Source organism: Montipora foliosa, chromosome 1 (genome assembly GCF_036669935.1).
Source record: "Montipora foliosa isolate CH-2021 chromosome 1, ASM3666993v2, whole genome shotgun sequence".
NCBI classification, from domain to species: domain Eukaryota; kingdom Metazoa; phylum Cnidaria; class Anthozoa; order Scleractinia; family Acroporidae; genus Montipora; species Montipora foliosa.
Genome location: NC_090869.1, coordinates 32,199,795 through 32,220,720, shown reverse-complemented (window position 1 = coordinate 32,220,720; position 20,926 = coordinate 32,199,795). Strand labels below are relative to the sequence as shown.

Below are 20,926 nucleotides of genomic sequence, written 5' to 3'. Positions count from 1 at the left end.
AATCCTCCGCAAAGTCTCTACCATTGGCACCAGGCCTGGAGAACCAAACGCAAATGTCATCGCCGAAAAACTCCTCTTCCTTCTTGTGCAATGTCTTGAATCGGAATTGAAAATTGCCTCGATCGACGGGGAAGCCGAGATCAAATGTTGTGATTGGCTACCTTGAAGTAGAGGTTTTAACGCGTGAGAGATTTCAGGATCATTATTAATCACATCGCGTCTCAAACTTACTTCCTTAAGCTTGTAGGTTCCCGCCCTGGACAGCCTTACCAAGCTTTCCAATTTTTTTTGTAAACGGACTATTTGTGATCCTTTCTTTTCAGTCTTTCTTGAATTCGACTAAAAATATGGACTCAAGAGCTCAGCTGATTCCACTCAATGGAGAGCAAAATGTACTTGGAGGTTATGATTTCGAGTTCCGAGACGAACCATCCTCGGGCCATTGGTGTCCCATTTGTCTGTTTGTGATGCGAAATTCCGTGCAGACAACATGCGGCCATCGATTCTGCAAAGAATGCTTATTGCGAACATTCAGGTATCCTTGTTATTTTGCACACTTAGCTCATCTCACTGCACGTGTACATTACTCAACATGTGTAATCGGGGTTAGCAAAGGCTTCTTTAGATTCTCTTTTGCTGGCATGGATGAGATTAATTAAGGAAAGGCATCTCCCGATGACAGGAAGTCATATAAATCTCACAAGTGCACTGTCATACTTGAATCCACTCTAAATCATAACATAAAGAATTATATTCAATGGTTCACAGTAAATCAGTTATTTGCAAGTTAATGCCAACAAGACCTAGGGCAAATCTCGCCAAAGTGATAATGTTGTTGTGAGTAACAAAACGATCGATATTCGACCGGCTCTTAGGTCTTACAATGTACCGTGTCTTATCTTCTAAGCCACCGTTACTACCAGGCTGAAGAAATTAAAACATTTGCAAAGACGTTCGCATTACGAATGCTTCAGCGCAAACTTCCTCAAACGCTGCAATCGCTATTTATACAGCCCACGAGCGGATGCATGTAAAATACTGTCTCACACTGGAATATAAATAGCATCAACGTATCAATTACTAATGTATGCATCGAGGCCGTTATTGGGTCGTTTGGGTAAGCCATTCACGTACAGTCATTATTTAAGTATATGAGTTATGGCCCGTATGGATACGCTTGAGGAAAGAAATACAGTGCAATCGCTCATTTGATTTTTTTGTTTTTTATTAAATAGACGGCATGGAGGATCTAAATAATATTTCCAAGATTGTTTACAGCTAGGTTATCGAAGTAAAATTTAGCGGTACTAGTTTGAATGTTGTGTATCAATTTTTGTGATCAAATTTCTTAACATGAGCCGTTGGCTGCGGAGAATGGAAACGACTACCCAAGTTTCGACAATAAATTAAGTTATCAGTTATTGTTTCGTTTGCAAAAAAAAATAATAATAATAATAATAATAATAATAATAATAATAATAATAATAATAATAATACTGTGCCTTATGGCTGTTCCTCAAATTTTCAACTGAACTTCATTTGCTTCGATATGGGTGGGCGAATTTTGGAATGAAACTTTCCTATGTAAAAAAAAAAAAAAAGAAAAGAGAATTGGGGTGCAGGGATGGCGCAGTGGTGAGAGCACTCGCCTCCCACCAATGTGGCCCAGGTTCGATTCCTCGACTTGGCGTCATATGTGGGATTGAGTTTGTTGGTTTTCTACTCTGCCCCGAGAGGTTTTCTCCGGGTGCACCGATATCCCCTCTCCTCAAATACCAACATTTGACTTGTTGTGTTAATTGTTAATTTCACTTTACAGTGTCCCCAATTAGTGCTCAGCGCTAAATCTACTAGACACTTATATTAAGTTCCTTTCCTTTCCAATAATGACGTGACCAAGTTGCCTGTGTAATTTCCATTATCGGAATTCGGGGACTAATCTAGTAAGAACTCATAAATCTGTTCATTTCAGGGAGAGCAATGCTCGCATTTGTCCAAAAGATCGAATTCCTCTTCCTCAAGAGGGAGGGGTGAGTATATTACTGAAAAGGACATGTTGCATATTTCCTTTGAGTTTATATTAGGACTGGGCATGAGGAAATTAAAGTAGATCAATTGTGCTGTGAAACAGATGGGTTTAAGGGCCTGGGCAAACTTCTTAAGCATTTGCTTCAACATCCGTTCGATTTTGTTGAACAGCAATGTTGAAACTTTCAACCGTGTTGAAACCTGTTGAATCAATATTGAATGAGTTTAAAAGCGGTTGCTTCACCAACAACAAAAGTTGCGGAACTACTTGGCCTTGGAGTGACAACATTGAATAATTACCAATGATGTTTGCCATGCGATTGTAAAGAATCTTTTGAAATCCTTGGTTCAAGATCTTTTTCCCCTATCTGAGCAGGCGATTAAAAAAAAAATTGTTAAATGTGGAAGAGAGATGGCAATTTCCACGCTTCTGGGGAGCAGTTGATGGATGCCATCTCCCCATAAAGTACTTAGGAGGAGGTCAAGAAGGAAGTAAAGAGTTCCACAATCAAAAAAAAGGGTTTTCTCTATAGTGTTGATGCAAAAATGTGTTTTTTGGGGCTTACGGGATGGTGCGGTTCCAAGATCGCAATTTATTAACAAGAGAAGATAAATATTTTCTTGATTTATAATATATGCGTATTTTATGCAATTCATTTCATGCGTCTCTATTGCGACGTATGAATCTAGACGCATTTCAGACATTGTATCCGTCCACGTTGGACGGAGTGCAACGTCTTTATTTGACTAACCTCGTCTGAATTGAATGCGACGGTTATTCGACGTATAAACTAGGCCTAACGTTCTTAAACCTCGTATTACATCTTACAATCTAAGAAACTGAGTGGCCATAATGTAATTAAAAATTCTTATAATTAACAATTATTCCATGAGCGCGCGTTGGATATGAGATATCCAACAAGCGCGAATGGAATAACTTTTTTTTTTAAAAATTCCTTCAACGCCAAAAGTTTGGAAGTACAAAATACGAGCGAAAAAAGGGAGACAATTCGAGCGAAATCGAAAAAAACTTGATGATCCGCTGTTGTAATACCTGGTTGTCAGACAGACGCAGGCTCATCAGAAAAGTATTTCTTACATTTTCGCATACTTCTAAAGATCAGAATTGATCCAAACTTTCCACAGAAAAGGGAGAAATCTTGCTTTCTTGCGAAATTTTTTTTAGCTTAGCAAGGCTTAGCGCAATCATTGCCATATAAGGTCAGACTCAAGTATATGACCTGATAACGGATTTAATTGTTTTTACAGAATAATTCTCTTTTCATTTTCATGTAGTTCTTCGCTGATGTGGCCTGGGATAGGGATGTTCTTTGTCTCCATGTTAAATGCAAGAGAAACGAAAGAGGATGTGATTGGACAGCACAATTACGTCATTATCAGGTACTGGTCTTGTTTATTTTTCAAAGGAATTAATACTATGATGAACTTTTTAGGAAGAAAGAATTTCAGGATTTTATCTGACAGGGCTGGCTAAAATTCATAATTTTTGAACAAATAGTTTCAATTCAGTTTCATGATGGACAAGCCTTAGGGTGATGATTCTAAAACAAAATGTGTAAAGCTGTCGTTGATTCATTATGTTCATGGTGTTGGCAATTAAACAATGTATAAACAAACCAAAATTAGATCTCCTCTAACCCGAAGGTCGTGGGTTCAATTCCCACCCTGGTCAGAGTTTTTCTCTGTCGTTGTGTGAGCCCATTTCCATCTGTAGGGCTAACGCTCACATGGTTCATATGGGACTGAAATCTAGCACTTCACATTACACTCTATTCAGTTAACTCTGTTTAAAATATAAGTGCTACACGGCCAACGTTTGTATATACGTAACCTTTCCTTGTATTTAATCGGGAGACAACAGTCATTTGTGTTTTTTCCCTTACTTCTAGAAATGTTGATATATTGTGACAGAAGGGAAATAACTATCTAGATAGGTATAGTCTGAGGCCCGATTGTCCTGGAGTACACAGAAAAAGGTTTCCAAATGGGCATCAGCGATAAAAGTGGCGAACGCAAAACACTGAAGCTGCAAAAATTCAGCTCTTATTTGCGTACCCCTCCCCCAACTGAGTGGGAGAAGGGGGAATTGGCGTAGTGGTGAGAGCACCTCGCCTCAAGCAGAGTGGCCCGGGTCCAATTCCCAGATCCAACGAGTCTTAAAGCGGTTTTCAGTTGAGTGTCGTAAAACAAATACCAAAGAAATTACTGGCTTCGACCAATGACAGCAGGTGCAAACAGTGCCATGAACCAATCCAAATTAACTTTGCAGGAACATGTTAAGGAATGCCTTTATGAGGACGTCGCTTGTGCAAAATGCAATGAACATGTACAGCGAGGGTTGTTGAGGGATCATGAGACATCAGAGTGTCGCAACAGGATTGTACAGTGTGAACACTGTGAAGAGGAGTTTGAATTCTGGCACAAAGAGGTAACGCGGCAACACCACAGCAACAAACACATAAGTTATAAGTGAACTTTACAGGACCAAAAACTCCTAAAATGCACAGAAACAAAAGATTGCCGGAGTCGAACGCCCTGCATGTAGAGACGACACTTACTATGATTCCTAAGAACTCAAACATGAATTTTCTTCAGATTAATTTTTGCAATTAGCTCTAATTGCAAACAAACAAACAAACAAAAAACTCTATTCACACAATTTTTTTCGCCGTAGGAAGCATTTCAAAGACAATTATGAAGCCAAGCCCAAGCAATTTGCTCTTGCTCGACTTTTCAGTTTCTTTGACCTCTTGACTGATGTTGATATATTGTGACAGAAGGGAAATAACTATCTAGATAGGTATGGTCTGAGGCCCGATTGTCCTGGAGTACACTGAAAAAAGATTTCCCATTGATAAAAGTGGACGAAAGCAAAATATTGAAGCCGCAAAAATTCAGCTCTTATTTGCGTAACCCTCCCCCAACTGAGTGGGAGAAGGGGGGATTGGCGCAGTGGTGAGAGCACCTGGCCTCAAGCAGAGTGGCCCGGGTCCAATTCTCGGATCCAACGAGTCTTAAAGCGGTTTTCAATTGAGTGTCGTAAAACAAATACCAAAGTAATTACTGGCTTCGACCAATGATAGCAGGTGCAAACAGCGCAATGAACCAATCCAAATTCGTAGCAATTCATGTAACTTATCACAGCGCGGGAAAAATCTCGCGTGCAAGTCGCGATTGGCTTTGGTTTTCCTTTCCATTGGTTGATAAACTGGTGTGAATTTTTTTTAACCCAATCACTAAGCGTAGCAATTGCAATTGCGTTATTACTTTCGACAGTCATTTGAAAACTGCTCTAATGAGTTGACTCTGATGCCTTCCTACTCTGCAATAAGAGATTTTTCTCCGAGTCCTCTGGTTTTGCCCTCTCATCAAATGTCAACATTCGACTAGTCCTGTTCCGGGACTCCCTCTTACCCCGCCCTAAAAATGGGCCTGGAAACCAGGCGGGAAAAGAGAGTCCTGTATTAATTGCAGGCTCATGCTCGGAATGAGCCAATCATATTGCATTAGATGCCAGGGTGGACATGTATATGTGTATATGAAAATTACTTTGTGATTCGCGGTGTCAAGAATACAACATCGAAACTGTGCCTTGTCGTAACCAAACAAGGAGAAAAAAGCCCGATCGCAGTGAGCGGAAAATTATTGCCGAATAAATGTAACGACTGAGAGAAGATCGCAATACATCTGTGCAAACGATGAACTAGTAAATATAGCTCGGAGCCCGAATTTCATATTATCTACAATACTTTGTCTCTAATAATGAGTTTCAGAGGGGAAATGCTTTTAAGTAGCAATTTTCAAGCATTTAATGGAAGGAAAATCATCTTCATCCTTACCAATATTCACGAACAAATTTTGACCAGAAAAATATGCTTAAAATTAACGTCCGGATAATCGATGTTTGACTGTCCACATATTTGTATAAATTAGGAACATTTGCGTTATCAACACAAACTGATATGAAAAGAAACAAATAGTTCAGGTTGTGATGCAAGTTCGTTTAATTTTGTTTCTAACTTCATCAGGAATAATGCTCAGTTTTTTTGTCATGCAATCGTCTTTTAGTTTTCCCTATATAAAAATCACTGCAGTCCCAACAAGCAGCTCAAAATAAAACCTTAACTACTCTAGTTACTCTAAAAATTACTCTAAATTACGCTGATCTGTTTCTCAGCGATGTTTGTGTATTATTCCTGATAAAAATGAGATGGCCAATGCAAATGAGTATTTACGACATTTTTTATCTAATAGGCCATTTCCGAGTTCATGTCTGCCTCCTCTTCAAAGCGACTCTAAGTGCGAAGTTTTTGCGATGTTAAGTAGTACTACTTTACATAAGAATGAAAACTAATTTTCATAACAAAACCTTCGCACTTAGACTCGTTTTGAAGAAGAGGCAGACATGAACTCGGAAATGGCCTATTGCTTTATATTTGGTATCAAGAGAAAATGAGGGGACAGAGAGGGAGGCTCAAGGCGTTGGCCGGGATATGTTATGTCCACGAAAGTTATTTTTAGACGAGCGGAGGTCTTTGTTCTAGGGGAAGTCTGTCTTCCGAGACGTCCGCATGCAGTCTTGCTTCGCTCTCAGGTTCATGGTGAAAAGAGAAAATGATGGCGCACGTGGAAGGCTGATGAATATATATTTTCTTTCAAACATCGGACCGAGGTTGGCCTGCATGCGGACGTCTCGGAAGACTTCCGCTCGTCTAAAAATAACTTTCGTGGACATGACATATCCCAAGGGCTGGACCGGGAGCCTCCTTCTCTGTCCCCTCATTTTCTCTTGTTGGTATCCAAACAATTTGACCCCGATTTCAAAAAACATTTGGTAGGTCTGTAAAACTGCTAAGACAATCACAGTTTCAATAATTACGGTGCAGCTCAAATATATGTACATGTTCATTGGATCAGTGCAATTATCATATATCTAGATAGAGAGAAGTAAAGAACAATAAAAAAGAGTTCCAGCGGGAGATTTATTAGTTATTGTTGAGCGATTCACATCTACGACCCACAGTTTCATACTTCCAAGTAACAAACAGTGAGCCTCGTCAACAGCAATTTTAGCAGGTGCTCTCCCAGGGATCTTCATCGGGGAGCAATTAAATCAAAATTTGATATTTTTCTGCGCCATATCATGCAGCTGTTCAGTTGGGTTTCGGGTACGAAATTCCATTCTTTCGTATGTCATTCATCTGATCTTCTACGATAGGGCCTCACGATAAGAAGGACTGATTTACAATTAACATCGGACTCGGATCGAAGAAAATCACAAACATATTAAAGGAAAAACAATGTAGCAACAGACTTGCCAATTACTGTTGCAGGTTTCACAAAAACATCATTACTGGTAACGACTGCATGAATAGCTTGCAGTTGTTCCGACTAAGGCACAAAGTTAAAGTAGCACTTCTTAAACGCTAAATCAATTGTCTCCAGAAACTTGGCATCATAATTTCCTTTCACATTATAAAAGCACTCCGAATAAACTATGCCCAAATAAGGAATCTCTTTCCAAATATAGCTTTTCCCTGCGGAGAAAATGGCGTCATTACGAGCATGCACCAGCAAGTAATACAGGACTCTCTTTTCCCGCCGGTTCCAGGCCTAGATTCAGGGCGTGGTAAGAGGGAGTACCACAACAGGACTGACTTGATCTACGATTTGATTCGATTTACAGTCTCTCTAATAACTACAGCAATGGAATCTGAAACTTGATAAAGCGATTATTAGTATTGTTAATATCTGGTCGTGTTGTGAACCTTTCATTTGTCTTTTCTTGCAGGTTCATGACGGTGAAAAATGTACTCGTTTTCCTGTGGAGTGCCCTCAGCAATGCAAACAGAGAGAAATACCTCGTGAGGAGGTAGAGAACTTATCAAACAATATGATCGTCCTTACCATTCGTCATTTGCATTCACATGTTTTTCGAAAGAAAAAAAGCTGTCCTGGGAAGATTACACATAATTGGCCAATCACGAGGTGCAAAGTCGGAGTTGTTCGACTTTCACCGCTTGGCCTGGATCAAAGCAATAAAGGCCTTAAGAAATCATGCTAAACCTATTCAATATCCTAACGTTTCAAAGCCGAGATGAACCAACTCCAGCTAAACGATTTTAGACGATCCTATGGATTCGTTAACAAGTTATGGCAACAATTTATCTTAGGACAAGCTAAGAGCGGGAGGTCGACGTGGGGTCCATCCCGTCGGGACCAAACGTCAAGCGGAGAACGTTTTGCCTTTGAAAATGGACAATAAACCACAGTTCCTTTCTGACAACACTTGGAACGTTTAAAAACCGCAGTCACTGTTGGAAAAGATGAGGGGACACAGTTTTCAGGGTAGTTGTCGCACATCGTTTTCTGGAGGCCAGACCATACGATGGGCCAGATTGGTTCAGATCCTTCCTTCCTTCACTCACTCGCTCGCTCACTGACTCACTCACTTACTCACTGACTCACTGACTCACTCACTCACTCACTCACTCACTCACTCACTGAATGAATAATCACTCACTCAATGAATAATCAAAATAACGTTTTTAATATAATTTCTTGGAATATTCAAGGCCTAAAAACTAGGCTTAAACCGACGAAACAAACCGTCTCGAATACCAAATTGAACATTAAATCAATTAAATCTAAGCTATCCAAATTTGATATTATCTGTCTCCAAGAAACATGGGCAAAAGACGAGACATTAACTTTTCAAGGGTACACAGTGTACTCAACCGTTAAAAACACCGTAAGCAGACGAGGCCAAGCAGGGGTATCGGTATTAATTCGAGACTATCATCAAAATTTTGTTTCTCGTATACACAGTGATTCCCCCAACATAATTTGGTGCCGATTACATAAGCAATTGCTTGGACTCCAGGCAGACATTTTCCTGGCTGCAGTTTATCTACCCCCACTACAATCACAACGAAAGGCAGGAGAAGACGTTATCAGTATCTTAGAAAAAGAAATTCATAAGTACTCTACCCAAGGCCAAGTTCTTTTACTTGGTGACTTCAATGCGAGAACGGGGACATTAAACGATTTCATTGAAAACGATGCGGATGACTTTTTAACAATTCATAATACCTACAATCGAGACACGGATTGCCCAAAGCGAAACAACGCGGACTACACAATCAACAAAGTAGGAAGAGAAATATTACGATTATGCATAGGAAATAGATTGCGAATTTTGAATGGCAGGTTAACAGGTGATCTCGATGGAAAATACACTTGCTATCAAACTAATGGGGCAAGCACAGTCGATTACGCACTAGCAAGTGAAGACCTTATAAAGACGATATTAGGATTTCAAGTTCAAGCCTTGACAACCTACTCAGATCATTGTCCTATCAGTCTAAAATTAACTCCCTCCCGCTCTCACATGGTAAAAGACAATGCACCTAGACAACCACTATGCAAAGCGGCACCTACTCAAAAGAACTTTAAAAAGTTTCTTTGGAAGGCAGATTCAAAAGACAAATTTCTCAGTGCATTATCCAATCCTAATGTTCAAAGATTATTTGATTCCTTCAACTCAGAACACCACGCATCAGTAGACGATGAAATCTCGCAATTTAACCAAATTATCAATTCGGTGGCCAAATCATGCCTAGCAACATCGCGGAAAACCTCTAAAACTACCAAAGAAAAGAAACCATGGTACGATCACACCTGCAGACAGTTAAAGAAACAACTGCAACAATTAGTAAAGAAAATTAACCCCAGTTCTCACCAATCACTACGACAAGATTATTTTGTTCTTAAAAAGAAATACAAAAAGCATGTCAAAATGATGCATAAAAGATACAAAAACCAAATAGTAAATGAAATTAATGCTTTACACCCAAAACACAGTCAAGATTTCTGGAGGTATATTAATCAACTTAGAAAAAGCGATGCTGTCGAAGAGGAAACCTCTGTTTCGTCAGAAGATTGGATATGTCATTATCAGAAATTATTATATGATAGCCAGGAACCGCACACCACTTTGGACTTTTCAAATGAAGATATGGACTGGGAAAACGAAAATTCACCGAATAACGACATTTTAGGGCAGCCTATTACGACCAACGAAATCCATGAACAAATATCAAAACTCAAGTTGAAGAAAGCTTCGGGTATGGATTCTATCCTTAACGAAATGATTAAACACGGACGCTATTATCTAATGCCTTCATTAGAAAAACTGTTCAATGATATACTAGACAGTGGAACATTCCCAACCCATTGGAACATAGGTGTTATAAAACCGATATATAAAAGAAAGGGTGATAAGCGGTCTCCAGCAAATTATAGAGGAATCACATTGACGAGCTGTTTAGGAAAACTATTTACATCAATCTTACAATCCAGGCTGAACAAGTTTATCGAACAACATAACATCCTCAATCCAGAACAGTTTGGATTTCGCCCAAATTCCCGAACAACAGATAGTTTATTCATCCTACAGCAACTCATTAATAAGTATACAAAACAACATAAGAAACTTTATGTTGGCTTCATCGATTATGAAAAAGCGTTTGATAGCGTGTGGCAGTCCGGGCTGATCTATAAAATCTACCAATATGGAGTTAAAGGCAAATTCTTTAAAGTCATTAAATCCATGTATTCGTCGATTAAAAGTTGCGTCAAAACTGATGAAAGCTCTATCACAGAAATGTTCTCATGCAACAAAGGAATAAGGCAAGGTGATGGCTTAAGTCCAGTTTTATTTTCATTATTTATGAATGACTTACCGCAATACTTTAGGGACAACCATTGTCCAGGAGTAATGATTGGAAGCCATTCTCTAAATTGCCTCATGTATGCTGATGATTTGTTAGTTTTAAGTCCCTCTCCAGAAGGACTACAGAAATCGATTAACGTCATTAAAAAGCACGCAGAGGAATGGAAGCTGAAGGTGAATACCAACAAATCAAATATCATCATCTTTAGTGGGAACGGTCAAACCAAAAACAAGGAAATTTTCCAATATGGTTCAGAAGCATTACCTATCGTCGACAAACAAACATATTTGGGAATAGAAATGACCTCATCTGGTCGCTATACCTACGCAAGAGACATCCTTAGCAAAAAAGCTTATAAAGTTCTTGCGACAGTGAAACGATTGTTCTCCAATTCGGATACGACCACAATTACAATTAAGAATAAGCTTTTTGATGCCCTTGTCAAACCTATACTACTATATGGATGCGAAATATGGGGACCGGAGCTATTATCATATAAGACCCATTTTGACAAAAGCACTATCGAACAAGTCCATATCAAGTTCTGTAAACAAACACTAAATACCCCATGGTACACAGAGAACATTGCCTGTAGGGCAGAACTTGGACGGTACCCTTTAAGTATAGACATAAAAGCTTCAATATTTAGTTACTCGCTTAGATTACAGCATAAAACAGTCAATCCTCTATTAAAGGAAGCCTTTCATCACGCAAAAAGTCACAGCCAATTTTTTGATGTATTAAATAATGACGAAACTATACGAATGCACTCTATAGGCAATACATCAAGCCAACTACACATTAAGAATGCTCGTTCCTCCATAAAGAATCAGCTTAAAAAGGACTACATTCGAAATTGGCTGAAGGCTCGCAACAACACTTCCGAAGGCTCTAGAGAGAAATTTACACACAAAGAAGTCAAATTCGACTACCAATTGGAAGACTATCTCAAAACTATCAGAAACCCAGCACATAGAATAAGTATGACAAAATTGCGTCTGGGGGTTCATAGCTTGCGAATACAGACTGGGAAATACGAAAATAGAGGTGCACCAATCCCAGTAGATGGAAGAACGTGTTTAGTCTGCAATAGAGGCTATATAGAAGATGAGCGGCACTTCTTGATGTATTGCCCAGGGTACGATAACATTAGAAATGAGCTCCATTCTCTCCTTTCAACACACGATGTTGTTTTCAAAAGCCTTAATGATGAGGATAAAATTAGGTATTTACTTACCCTAGAAAACGAAAGCACTTCAAAGATAATAGGTAAATACACATATTTAATGTTTCAGAAGAGAAAAGACTTCCTAAATGCAAAATAATTAAAATAATAATTTTATACCAATTGTATTACAAGTAATTGTATGATCTTTTTAGTTAATTAGTTATTCAAGTAGATATCATCACCTTTATTGTAACGAGACCGATACCTCCCTTTGGAGAGTAAGGCGCAATAAAGATTTACTGTTTACTGTTTACTCACTCACTCACTCACTCACTCACTCACAAAAACAGTCAAAACACAGTCAATCCTCTATTAAAGGAAGCATTTCATCACGCAAAAAGTCACAGACAATTTTTTGATGTATTAAATAATGACGAAACTATACGAATGCACTCTACAAGCAATGCATCAAGCCAACTCTACATCAAGAATGCTCCTTCCTCCATAAAGAAACAGCTTAAAAAGGACTACATTCGAAATTGGCTGAAGGCTCGCAACAACACTTCCAAAGGCTCTAGAGAGAAATTTACATTAAATTCGACTACCAATTGTAAGACTATCTCAAAACTATCAGAAACCCAGCACATAGAATAAGTATGACAAAGTTGCGTCTGGGGGTTCATAGCTTGCCAATACAGACTGGGAAATACGAAAATAGAGGTGCACCAATCCCAGTAGATGGAAGAACGTGTCTAGTCTGCAATAGAGGCTACATAGAAGACGAGCGGCACTTCTTGATGTATTGCCCAGGGTACGATAACATTAAAAATGAGCTCAATTCTCTCCTTTCAACACACGATGTTGTTTTCAAAAGCCTTAATGATGAGGATAAGATGCGGTATTTACTTACCCTAGAAAACGAAACCACTTCAAAGACAGTAGGTAAATACACATATTTAATGTTTCAGAAGAGAAAAGACATCCTAAATGCAAAAAAAATTAAAAATAATAACTTTATACCAATTGTATTACAAGTAATTGTATGATCTTTTAGTTAATTAGTTATTCTAGTAGATATCATCACCTTATTGTAACGAGAGCGATACCTCCCTTTGGACAGTAAGGCGCAATAAAGATTTACTGTTACTCTTACTGTTACTCACTCACTCACTCACTCAATCACTCACTCACTCACTCACTCACTCACTCACTCACTCACTCACTCACTTACTTTCTCACTCGCTCCGTCGAATCTATTTGTTTTCTTTTCGTCACGGCAAGGTTTTACTTCGCATTTTCAGTTCATAAAGGACACCTCAGTAGATCACTGAGTCCAGAAGTTATAGAAAATGAAATTAATTCCTTTCTTAACCTTACTTTTTCATAAAGTAATTTATAAGTGTACTTACCGTACTAACATAATCTAATCTACTAACTTACTAATATTGAAATTATTATTATAATTAAAATTATTAAAATTATATTACTATTAAAATTATAATCTAATCTACTAACTTACTAAGTGACTTACCGAGCTGGTTCAGATTAATATGAAGTTGCACTGATGAATTAATGATACCTTCTGATGTGACAGAAAGACGTAGCAAATGTTTCTTTCTTGAAGTAAAATTGCAGCGAATGCTGGATGGTGTCAAATTAGGAATCAACGAGTTTACCAACGTTTTCTTCAGTTTTGACTAAAGATCACGATACGAGCTGCGTAAACTATTAATTGTGAACGAATTTAGAAGACTCTACTGATCAGCTTGAACTCGAGGGTAATGATAATTGCGACCACAGCAGGACGAAATCCCCCCAAAACACTTTGTACCATGATTTTCCGAGAAGTAAGATGATCTCCTACCAATCCTTTACCCAAAGTTTATAACTACAATCATGACATTTCTTCTGCAGTTGGAATCTCACATCAGAGATGACTGTTTAATGACAGTGGTGGCTTGTCCTTACAATGATGCTGGCTGCAACTTTTCTGTAAGTTTATTAGACATTTTGCAGAACCCTTCTTTCTAAACGCCAGTAACATATAGATTTAACCAATCCTAAAAGCGGAGCTCTAGGCTATTTATTGTTCATGCAACAAGTTAGAAATGCTTGAGCCTGCGATCCAATGGAAGCCAAGTATCTAGTCAGTGGTCAACTTAAAAAACAGCTGACCTCGATGAGCTCTAAACTTGAGCCCACGATATGGTCATGTGATACTGGTCAGCGGATACCTTGTTTTGACAGGTGTCAATTGACTTTAACATAAATGTCCAATATGTGAGCTGTAAACTAGCTGGAGCATGACCGCCATGTTGGGCGCAAGTATACAAGTATTGATACTTGAGCCCACGTTATGGTCTTGTGATAGTGGTCACACTGGCGTACATGGAGGGTGGACGTACGGTCGTGCGGTGACCTAAACCAAATTTTCTCGCAGAGATGGATTACCATATTTTCTTACCAATGATGCACCGCGGGCTTGGAGCTCCGCTACTAACCTGCATACTGCAGTAAAGCTGCCTTTAACTATAGGATTGGTCCTCAAATTTCCAAAGAAACTAAGCTATATGATGGATGGTTCTTAAATTTCTCGTTTTTAAATCTTACCGTTTCTTGTCCGATAGAAAGAATATACGATTTTTTTTTTGTTGACATTTTCTGTGCAGTGCGCAGTTATGAAACAACTTGAGAAAATTGCGGTTGCGGTTGCAGTTGCAGTTGCAGTTTGCAGTTTTTTTTTTCCCCGGCTTCTTTCACAACTGCTCAAGTTGATTTATAACGGAGATGATCACTTCAACTGAGTTTCTTGTCCTTTGGAATTCTGATTCTTATTTTGATCTTGTTAGGACAAACGAATCAATTTGGAAGCCCACATGAAGGGATCCAACGAGGATCATCTGCGAAAGACATGGAATGAGGCTAAGAAAGAGCTGAATAAATTAAAAGACACCGTGAAAGAAATCCAAGCTCAAGCTCAAGCTCAGGCGGAGAAAGATCAGAAAGAAAAACGATGTTTGGAAATTCTCTTGCAAAGAAGCAACGACAAGATCAGAGAATTAAATGAAGAGATAAGAGTGTTGAAAGCCCAAACTTTGTCTTTGGGGCAAGCAGTCTTTAGGACAAGGCTGGAGGAAATGAAGTCCATAGACACCAGGCTGATCGACTTGGAGCAAATACAACGATGCGGAGGAATACCTGTTGACGTAAGGAGGTCTCAATCATTTTGCTCTCTCTATCGTTGTTCTAACATTATGTCCCTCTATTTTTTGTCACTTTTCAAAATCACACTTGAGGATGAGTGTTACCGTTTGGCCTTTAACAAAAGTTTGATTTACTTTTTGGCTATTTAACTTATTGTCTGCTTTTAATTAGAGTCGCTCTTAAAAGTATATATGACTCAGGACTTGGCCTTAAATATTTCTAAGGTAAGGCATGATTGTTTCGCAATTCGGAGTTCAAGAGAGTTTAGTTTGATACGTTGTTTGCCTTCGTCTTTGCTGTTCGAAATGCCCTCAACCTTCCGCCAGATTTTTCGAATTCTCGTAGCGATGGCATGGCCAACCGGTGATCGTGAGTGGATTCCTCCAGCTTGTAACCAATACAAGTGATGTTCACCTGGAGAACATCAAGAGCCTCGCCGAAGTGCCAATGAAGATGTTTTTCAATTCACAGAAATTAACATGAGGAGGAAACATAATTATCAGAACTGGATGGATTGGGGATTCGATGAGCTCTGAAACTGAAGAGCTGCCAGTGTCCTAGCGAATTTGGACTCCCGGTACAAATCCATTAGTGCATTTGGAGCCCCAGGCGGATTTAGTCCGCCTTCGTGGATTTGGACCCCCGATTTCAGCTTATTTAACTGTTTGTCGAGGCAGAGTTAGATTTTGGATTGGGGAAACTGACCGATACCATAAAGCGTAAATCTTTGATGAAAAGACTTCAGTTAAATTTTCTGTAAACGTTGTTTAACGACGTTCGCGTCAAAATCTTCCTACAGTGAAATTGTTTTCATTTCTCGCCTAGAATAAGGTCATAAAGTACAAAATCCAAAAGTGAAAAAAATGGGGAGTTACCAACTTTGTTTCTGAGAAAATGGCAATGGAAAAATGCCTTAATTTCGATAAATCAACTCATCATAACGAGATCATGTAGGCTTATCTGCTCATCCATCAAAACTCATAAAAAAACTGTTCAAGTGAAGGTTTCCGTGCAAAGGTTTTTAGGAGTGGAACTTTTAGATATCTAAATTGCATGCCGCTAGGGATGTTGTAAACAGTAGAGTTCATCCTCAACGAGTGTTTTCGTAAGCGCTACCCGTTGCAACCACTTCCGGAATTCGATGGCACGAGGAAAGAAAATTTTAAAAAATAATAACTTTTTACAGTATGAGTTTTTTCATTTCATCATATTTTGTAGATAGCAAGTAAAGTCAGTGATTCATGACTAAAAACATAGGGGTCACCTATGATCGAAACGAGCAACATCCATGTGATGTTGCAAAGCTCTGGGAAATTTCGTTTGTCACGTTTTTGCGTGACCTGTCGGGGAGAGACTGAAACCCAAGAGAAGGGATGAAAGGTTTTTATTTACAAAAAACTTTCTCGAGCATAGCAACGAGGTTTCAAGCAGGCGTCATATTCATTTAGTTAGTGTTTTGGATCATATCTCTCCATTGCCGTCATGCTCTTTTTTCTGGAGTGTGGTCGTTGTGAAGTTTAATCACTGGCTTTTTCTGGGTTGCAGTATGGCAATCCCACTCGGAAAATGAGTAATATTTGTTGGTTTTTATAACTTTTAATTTTTACTAGGTTGCCAGCATGGCAAACCCAGTCGGAATCTGCATTTTATTTGTCGGTTTTATTTTTTTTTTTTTGTTTTTTTTTTTCGGTGTCGGTAAAAGTCTTGCCTGTCACTCCCCTGCTAAGTGGTGTGTTTGTGCATAGATCCTTCTGCGCGTATTTTCTTAGGCTCTAGAGGGTAGTGGGAAATGCGTAGATTTCTCTAGTGGACACAGTAGAATTATTAACTTAACCGGCAATGGTGTCGAAAGTCATGTAACGCGAATGGCGTTTTAGTGGATCTTTTAAACAAAATATACCCTTATGGAGCTCAATAATAGAAAGTCACTTGGATACTGAACAAGACAGGCGCTGCAAAAAAAAAAAAGAATTCTGGAATCTTAAAAGGGACGAGTAATGGACTTCGACAACAATCTATCGCCCGTCGAACCGTAATCAAAGTGAGCTGTAGTTCTAATATTGTACAAGTGAGGTGTTTCGTATAACACTGAAATCAAATGGAAAATTCTCTAGCAACTTATGGGTTTAACAAAGACAGATCTGAAAAGCCCTGTAAAGGGAGCTTCAATAAATCTATATATGTAAATGTATGTATGTATCTATGCTGTCTGGCTCATTTGTTTGTACTCAATTCTGCACAGTCTTCTGGTAACAATTGGAAATTTCACAAATTCTTGTTAGTCAAAAATTATTTGAAAGAAAGCTTGTTGCCCATTTTTTGCTTGATAATTCAAGAAAAGGGTTTTTCAGTTAAGGGTTTGATGCTGAACACTTGTGGGAAATTTATTTAGTTGCGTTTTTGACACGGAGTGTAATTTGACATGATTGAGTTTCTTGTCATCACGCTCGTAATGAGATAGGAAGGGTTTTTTGCCTCTTATAGCAAATACGTTGTTTGTTTCAAAAAATATTTCGCTGGAAAAGGTGGCCTTTATGAATTCATCATGTTGTGTAATATGCGAGCTTAACTGGATAGTTTTTATGGCATTTCGTGTCAAAATAAGGTATGCGTCTTTCTGTTGTGTTAACTTAATTAAATATAAATATACCATGCGGCGTAAACTTGATTTCCACTATCAAAATTACCTTCAGAACCTACTTTTTGCGTAGAATAAGCTTTTAGAATGATGGTCTTGTCTTCTGTGGTGATACTTGACGATTCGGGAACATTTTGTGAAAAATATTTAAAACGGGTCACACGCGCAACTTGATCGCCCAAACATCCACTTGGCCTGTTGACATCCCATTGAAAAAAACTCGTAAACTATTCGCGGACCGGTCGATTTCTCTGAAATTTGAAAGGATGATTGCTAACGAATATAGAAAGATTTTAACAATAACTAAAAATTCCAGTGTTAAGCATTAGAATTCGACGAAGAGGTAAATGCGACTAAATTTGTTGCGTGCGTTGCTATATTTATGATTTAACTGTTGTGGAAGTTTTGACAGATAATATTAAATTATGAAAAAAATATCTATGGATACATCGTTAAAAAATCTTTATTTTTAGCGGTTATTTGAACATAAAAGATGCAACGCTTGACGAGAAATAACAATTTTGCTAATACAATGTATTTGAAAGAAGAAATTTTCGCGGGAATCGCGGTGAAAATGAGTTAATGAATTTGCATATGTGCGTTGAAATGTGATACGCGAGGAGACAGGAATTTTATTTCTCTGACAAATGATTTTGTCATTGTAGCGTAAGATGAAATTTATTTGGGAAGCCAACAATATTTCTTTAACTTCCTGGTTAATCCAATTAATTGCTACGACTTGCTAGTGCGAAGATTGTTTACATGAAACTCACGCTTTTTGCGAATTTTGAGTGTCACGAAATTACATAATTTGCGTGACAATATATCCCTTTACTCTAACCCAAAAACATTCAGATAGTAACAAACTTCATATTTACTTAACCATTTCTTCTGCTTTTGTGCTTGTCACCATTGTGATTTGCGATAATTCGCAAGTCTGTTTTTGTATCTCATAGATGTTTAGATTTTCAATTACATGGCCACTCAATCTCTCGATTGTGTTAATAGTTCACCCTGAAGTCAAAACCAACAGATGAAATCGAAATATTCAGTTAAATATTACAACAAAATTAAAAAACCAAAAACTGAAGTTTCTTGGCTAAAAAGTACGTTGTTTTACTCTAAAAACGACAAAGATTAACATTCTTTCCCGTAGTTCATTCAGTTGACACAAGGTGATCACGTGCACCTTTATGGTTGCCTAGCACGTGATCAATTTCTTCCTTTTGACAAAACATCAATTCAGAAAAGTTAGAGACTGCAGAAATTTTCGTGTCTTTAAGATCGATTGACATTAATCTTTCGACGAGAATTCGATTCAGAGTTATATATTAACACTATGTTATTTTTTTTCTTCATCTGTCTATTGGCTTGTCTTTTTTTGGTGCAAACGCAAAGCCAAACAATGTTTTGACCTGGCATCAGATTAGACTAACAAGAAGAGGAATTATAAAGCGGAAACCACGTCTTCAGTCCTTTTTTAGTGTGTGCAATAAACGTTTGCTTAGTGCAACTGCAAGACATCCTGGAAAACGCCCGTCAGAACAATTTGCAGTTAGTTTTTTGCAGACTATTTATTTAAAGAAGAAACGAGTGAATTTTACTCAAGAGCGTGTTTTGTTATCTTTAAATTGAATTTCTTACCAAAGCTTTAAAAACAAAGACCTCAAAATGGGACAGGAAATTACAAAATTATTAAACGTGTGAACGTGTGAGCCAAAGGGCCTCTGCTGGCGAGACATGTAGGTGACTCCTCAAATGGTCTAAATGACGCCCCACTTGAAAAAATTAACTGGAACGCTGTAGTTCAATACCACCCAATTTTTTGTGTAACGCGTTCCACAGGCAACCCAGTGTAAGCTTTTTGGAGCTTCTAGTTTTCCGTGTCATGAAAAGTCTTGCCTGTCACTCCCCTGCTAAGTGGTGTCTTTGTGCATGGAACCTTCTTTGCGTATTTTCTTAGGATCGAGAGGGTAGTGGAAATGCGTAGATTTCTCTGGTGGACACAGTAGAATATTTAACTTAACCTGCAATGGCGTCTAAAGTCTTGTAATACGAATGGCGTTTTAGTGGCTCTTTAACAAAATATACCCTTATGGAGCTCAATAATAGAACGTCAATTGCATAAATAAGACAGGCGATGAAAAATCTTAAAATCGACGAGCAATGGACTTCGACAACAATCTATCGCCCGTCGAGCCGAAATAACAGTGAGCTGTATTTCTAATACTTTACTAAGTGTGCTGTTATGTAGAACATTGAAAGCAAATGGAAAATTCTTTGGTAACTTATGGGTTCAACAAAGACAGAGAACGAATAGAACACCTTACGTGGATCTGTGATCAACTCTGCACAGTCTTCAGGTAAAAAAATAAGTGGAAATGTGACAGCCAAGAATTATTTGGAACAAAGCTTGTCGTCTATTTTGTACTTCATTATCCAAGGAAAAGGTTCTTCATGGAAACGGTTTGATCCTGAAACTTAGTTTGTTGCAATATATTGCGCATATTTGACACGACTGAGTTTCTTCTCTTCACGCACGTAATGAAATAGAAGGGGTTTTTGCCTCTAATAGCAAATATGTTGTTCGTTTCAAAAAATTGTTCGCTGGAAAAGGTGGCCTTTATGAATTCATCATGTTTTACGATATGCGAGCTTAACTGGATAGTTTTTATGGCAATAGTTAAGCATTTTCTTGCTATTTAAGGAAAAGGTTCTTCAGGAAAGGGTTTCAACAATAATAATAATAATTTATTACTTATAGTGCGCCTGTTACATTGAGAGATGCTCACAGGCGCATTACAATATGGAAAGAAAAATTACAATATCGAGAGAAACTTAATATACCTTAATTACAAGTTTTTATAATATATAAAGCTCATTAAACTTATTTACAAAACCTATTTACAAAAGATAATCTATATATAAATAAAAATGAGCCGCATAGTTACTGTTTCTCATAGCAGCTGAATGCATCGCGGAAAAGATGCGTTCAAAAGATAATCTGTATATAAATAAAAATGAGTCGCATAGTTACTGTTTCTCATAGCAGCTGAATGCATCGCGGAAAAGATGCGTTTTCAGAAGGCGCTTAAAGGTGTTTACATTGTTCGCATTTCGTATTGCCTTGGG

The 20,926-nt window shown here is 38.2% G+C and overlaps 1 protein-coding gene across 1 annotated transcript; it reads left to right on the top strand.

Annotated features, from left to right (window-relative positions):
• The first annotated feature begins 269 nt into the window (after positions 1–269).
• On the top strand, positions 270–16,401 carry LOC138013017 (TNF receptor-associated factor 6-like). The gene is made up of 8 exons (XM_068859982.1): positions 270–535; positions 1,973–2,030; positions 3,325–3,429; positions 4,319–4,477; positions 7,841–7,921; positions 13,867–13,944; positions 14,802–15,158; positions 16,375–16,401. The coding sequence occupies exons 1-8, from the start codon at positions 348–350 to the stop codon at positions 16,399–16,401; spliced, it is 1,053 nt and encodes a 350-aa protein (XP_068716083.1). The 5' UTR covers positions 270–347.
• Positions 16,402–20,926: the final 4,525 nt, after the last annotated feature.

Excerpts from the sequence above, each read along its gene's own strand:
- LOC138013017 (XM_068859982.1), top strand. The coding sequence starts at position 348 with ATGGACTCAAGAGCTCAGCTGATTCCACTCAATGGAGAGCAAAATGTA. Across the intron at positions 536-1,972 it reads TGCTTATTGCGAACATTCAG|GGAGAGCAATGCTCGCATTT; the intron begins GTATCCTTGTTA and ends TGTTCATTTCAG. Across the intron at positions 2,031-3,324 it reads CTCTTCCTCAAGAGGGAGGG|TTCTTCGCTGATGTGGCCTG; the intron begins GTGAGTATATTA and ends ATTTTCATGTAG.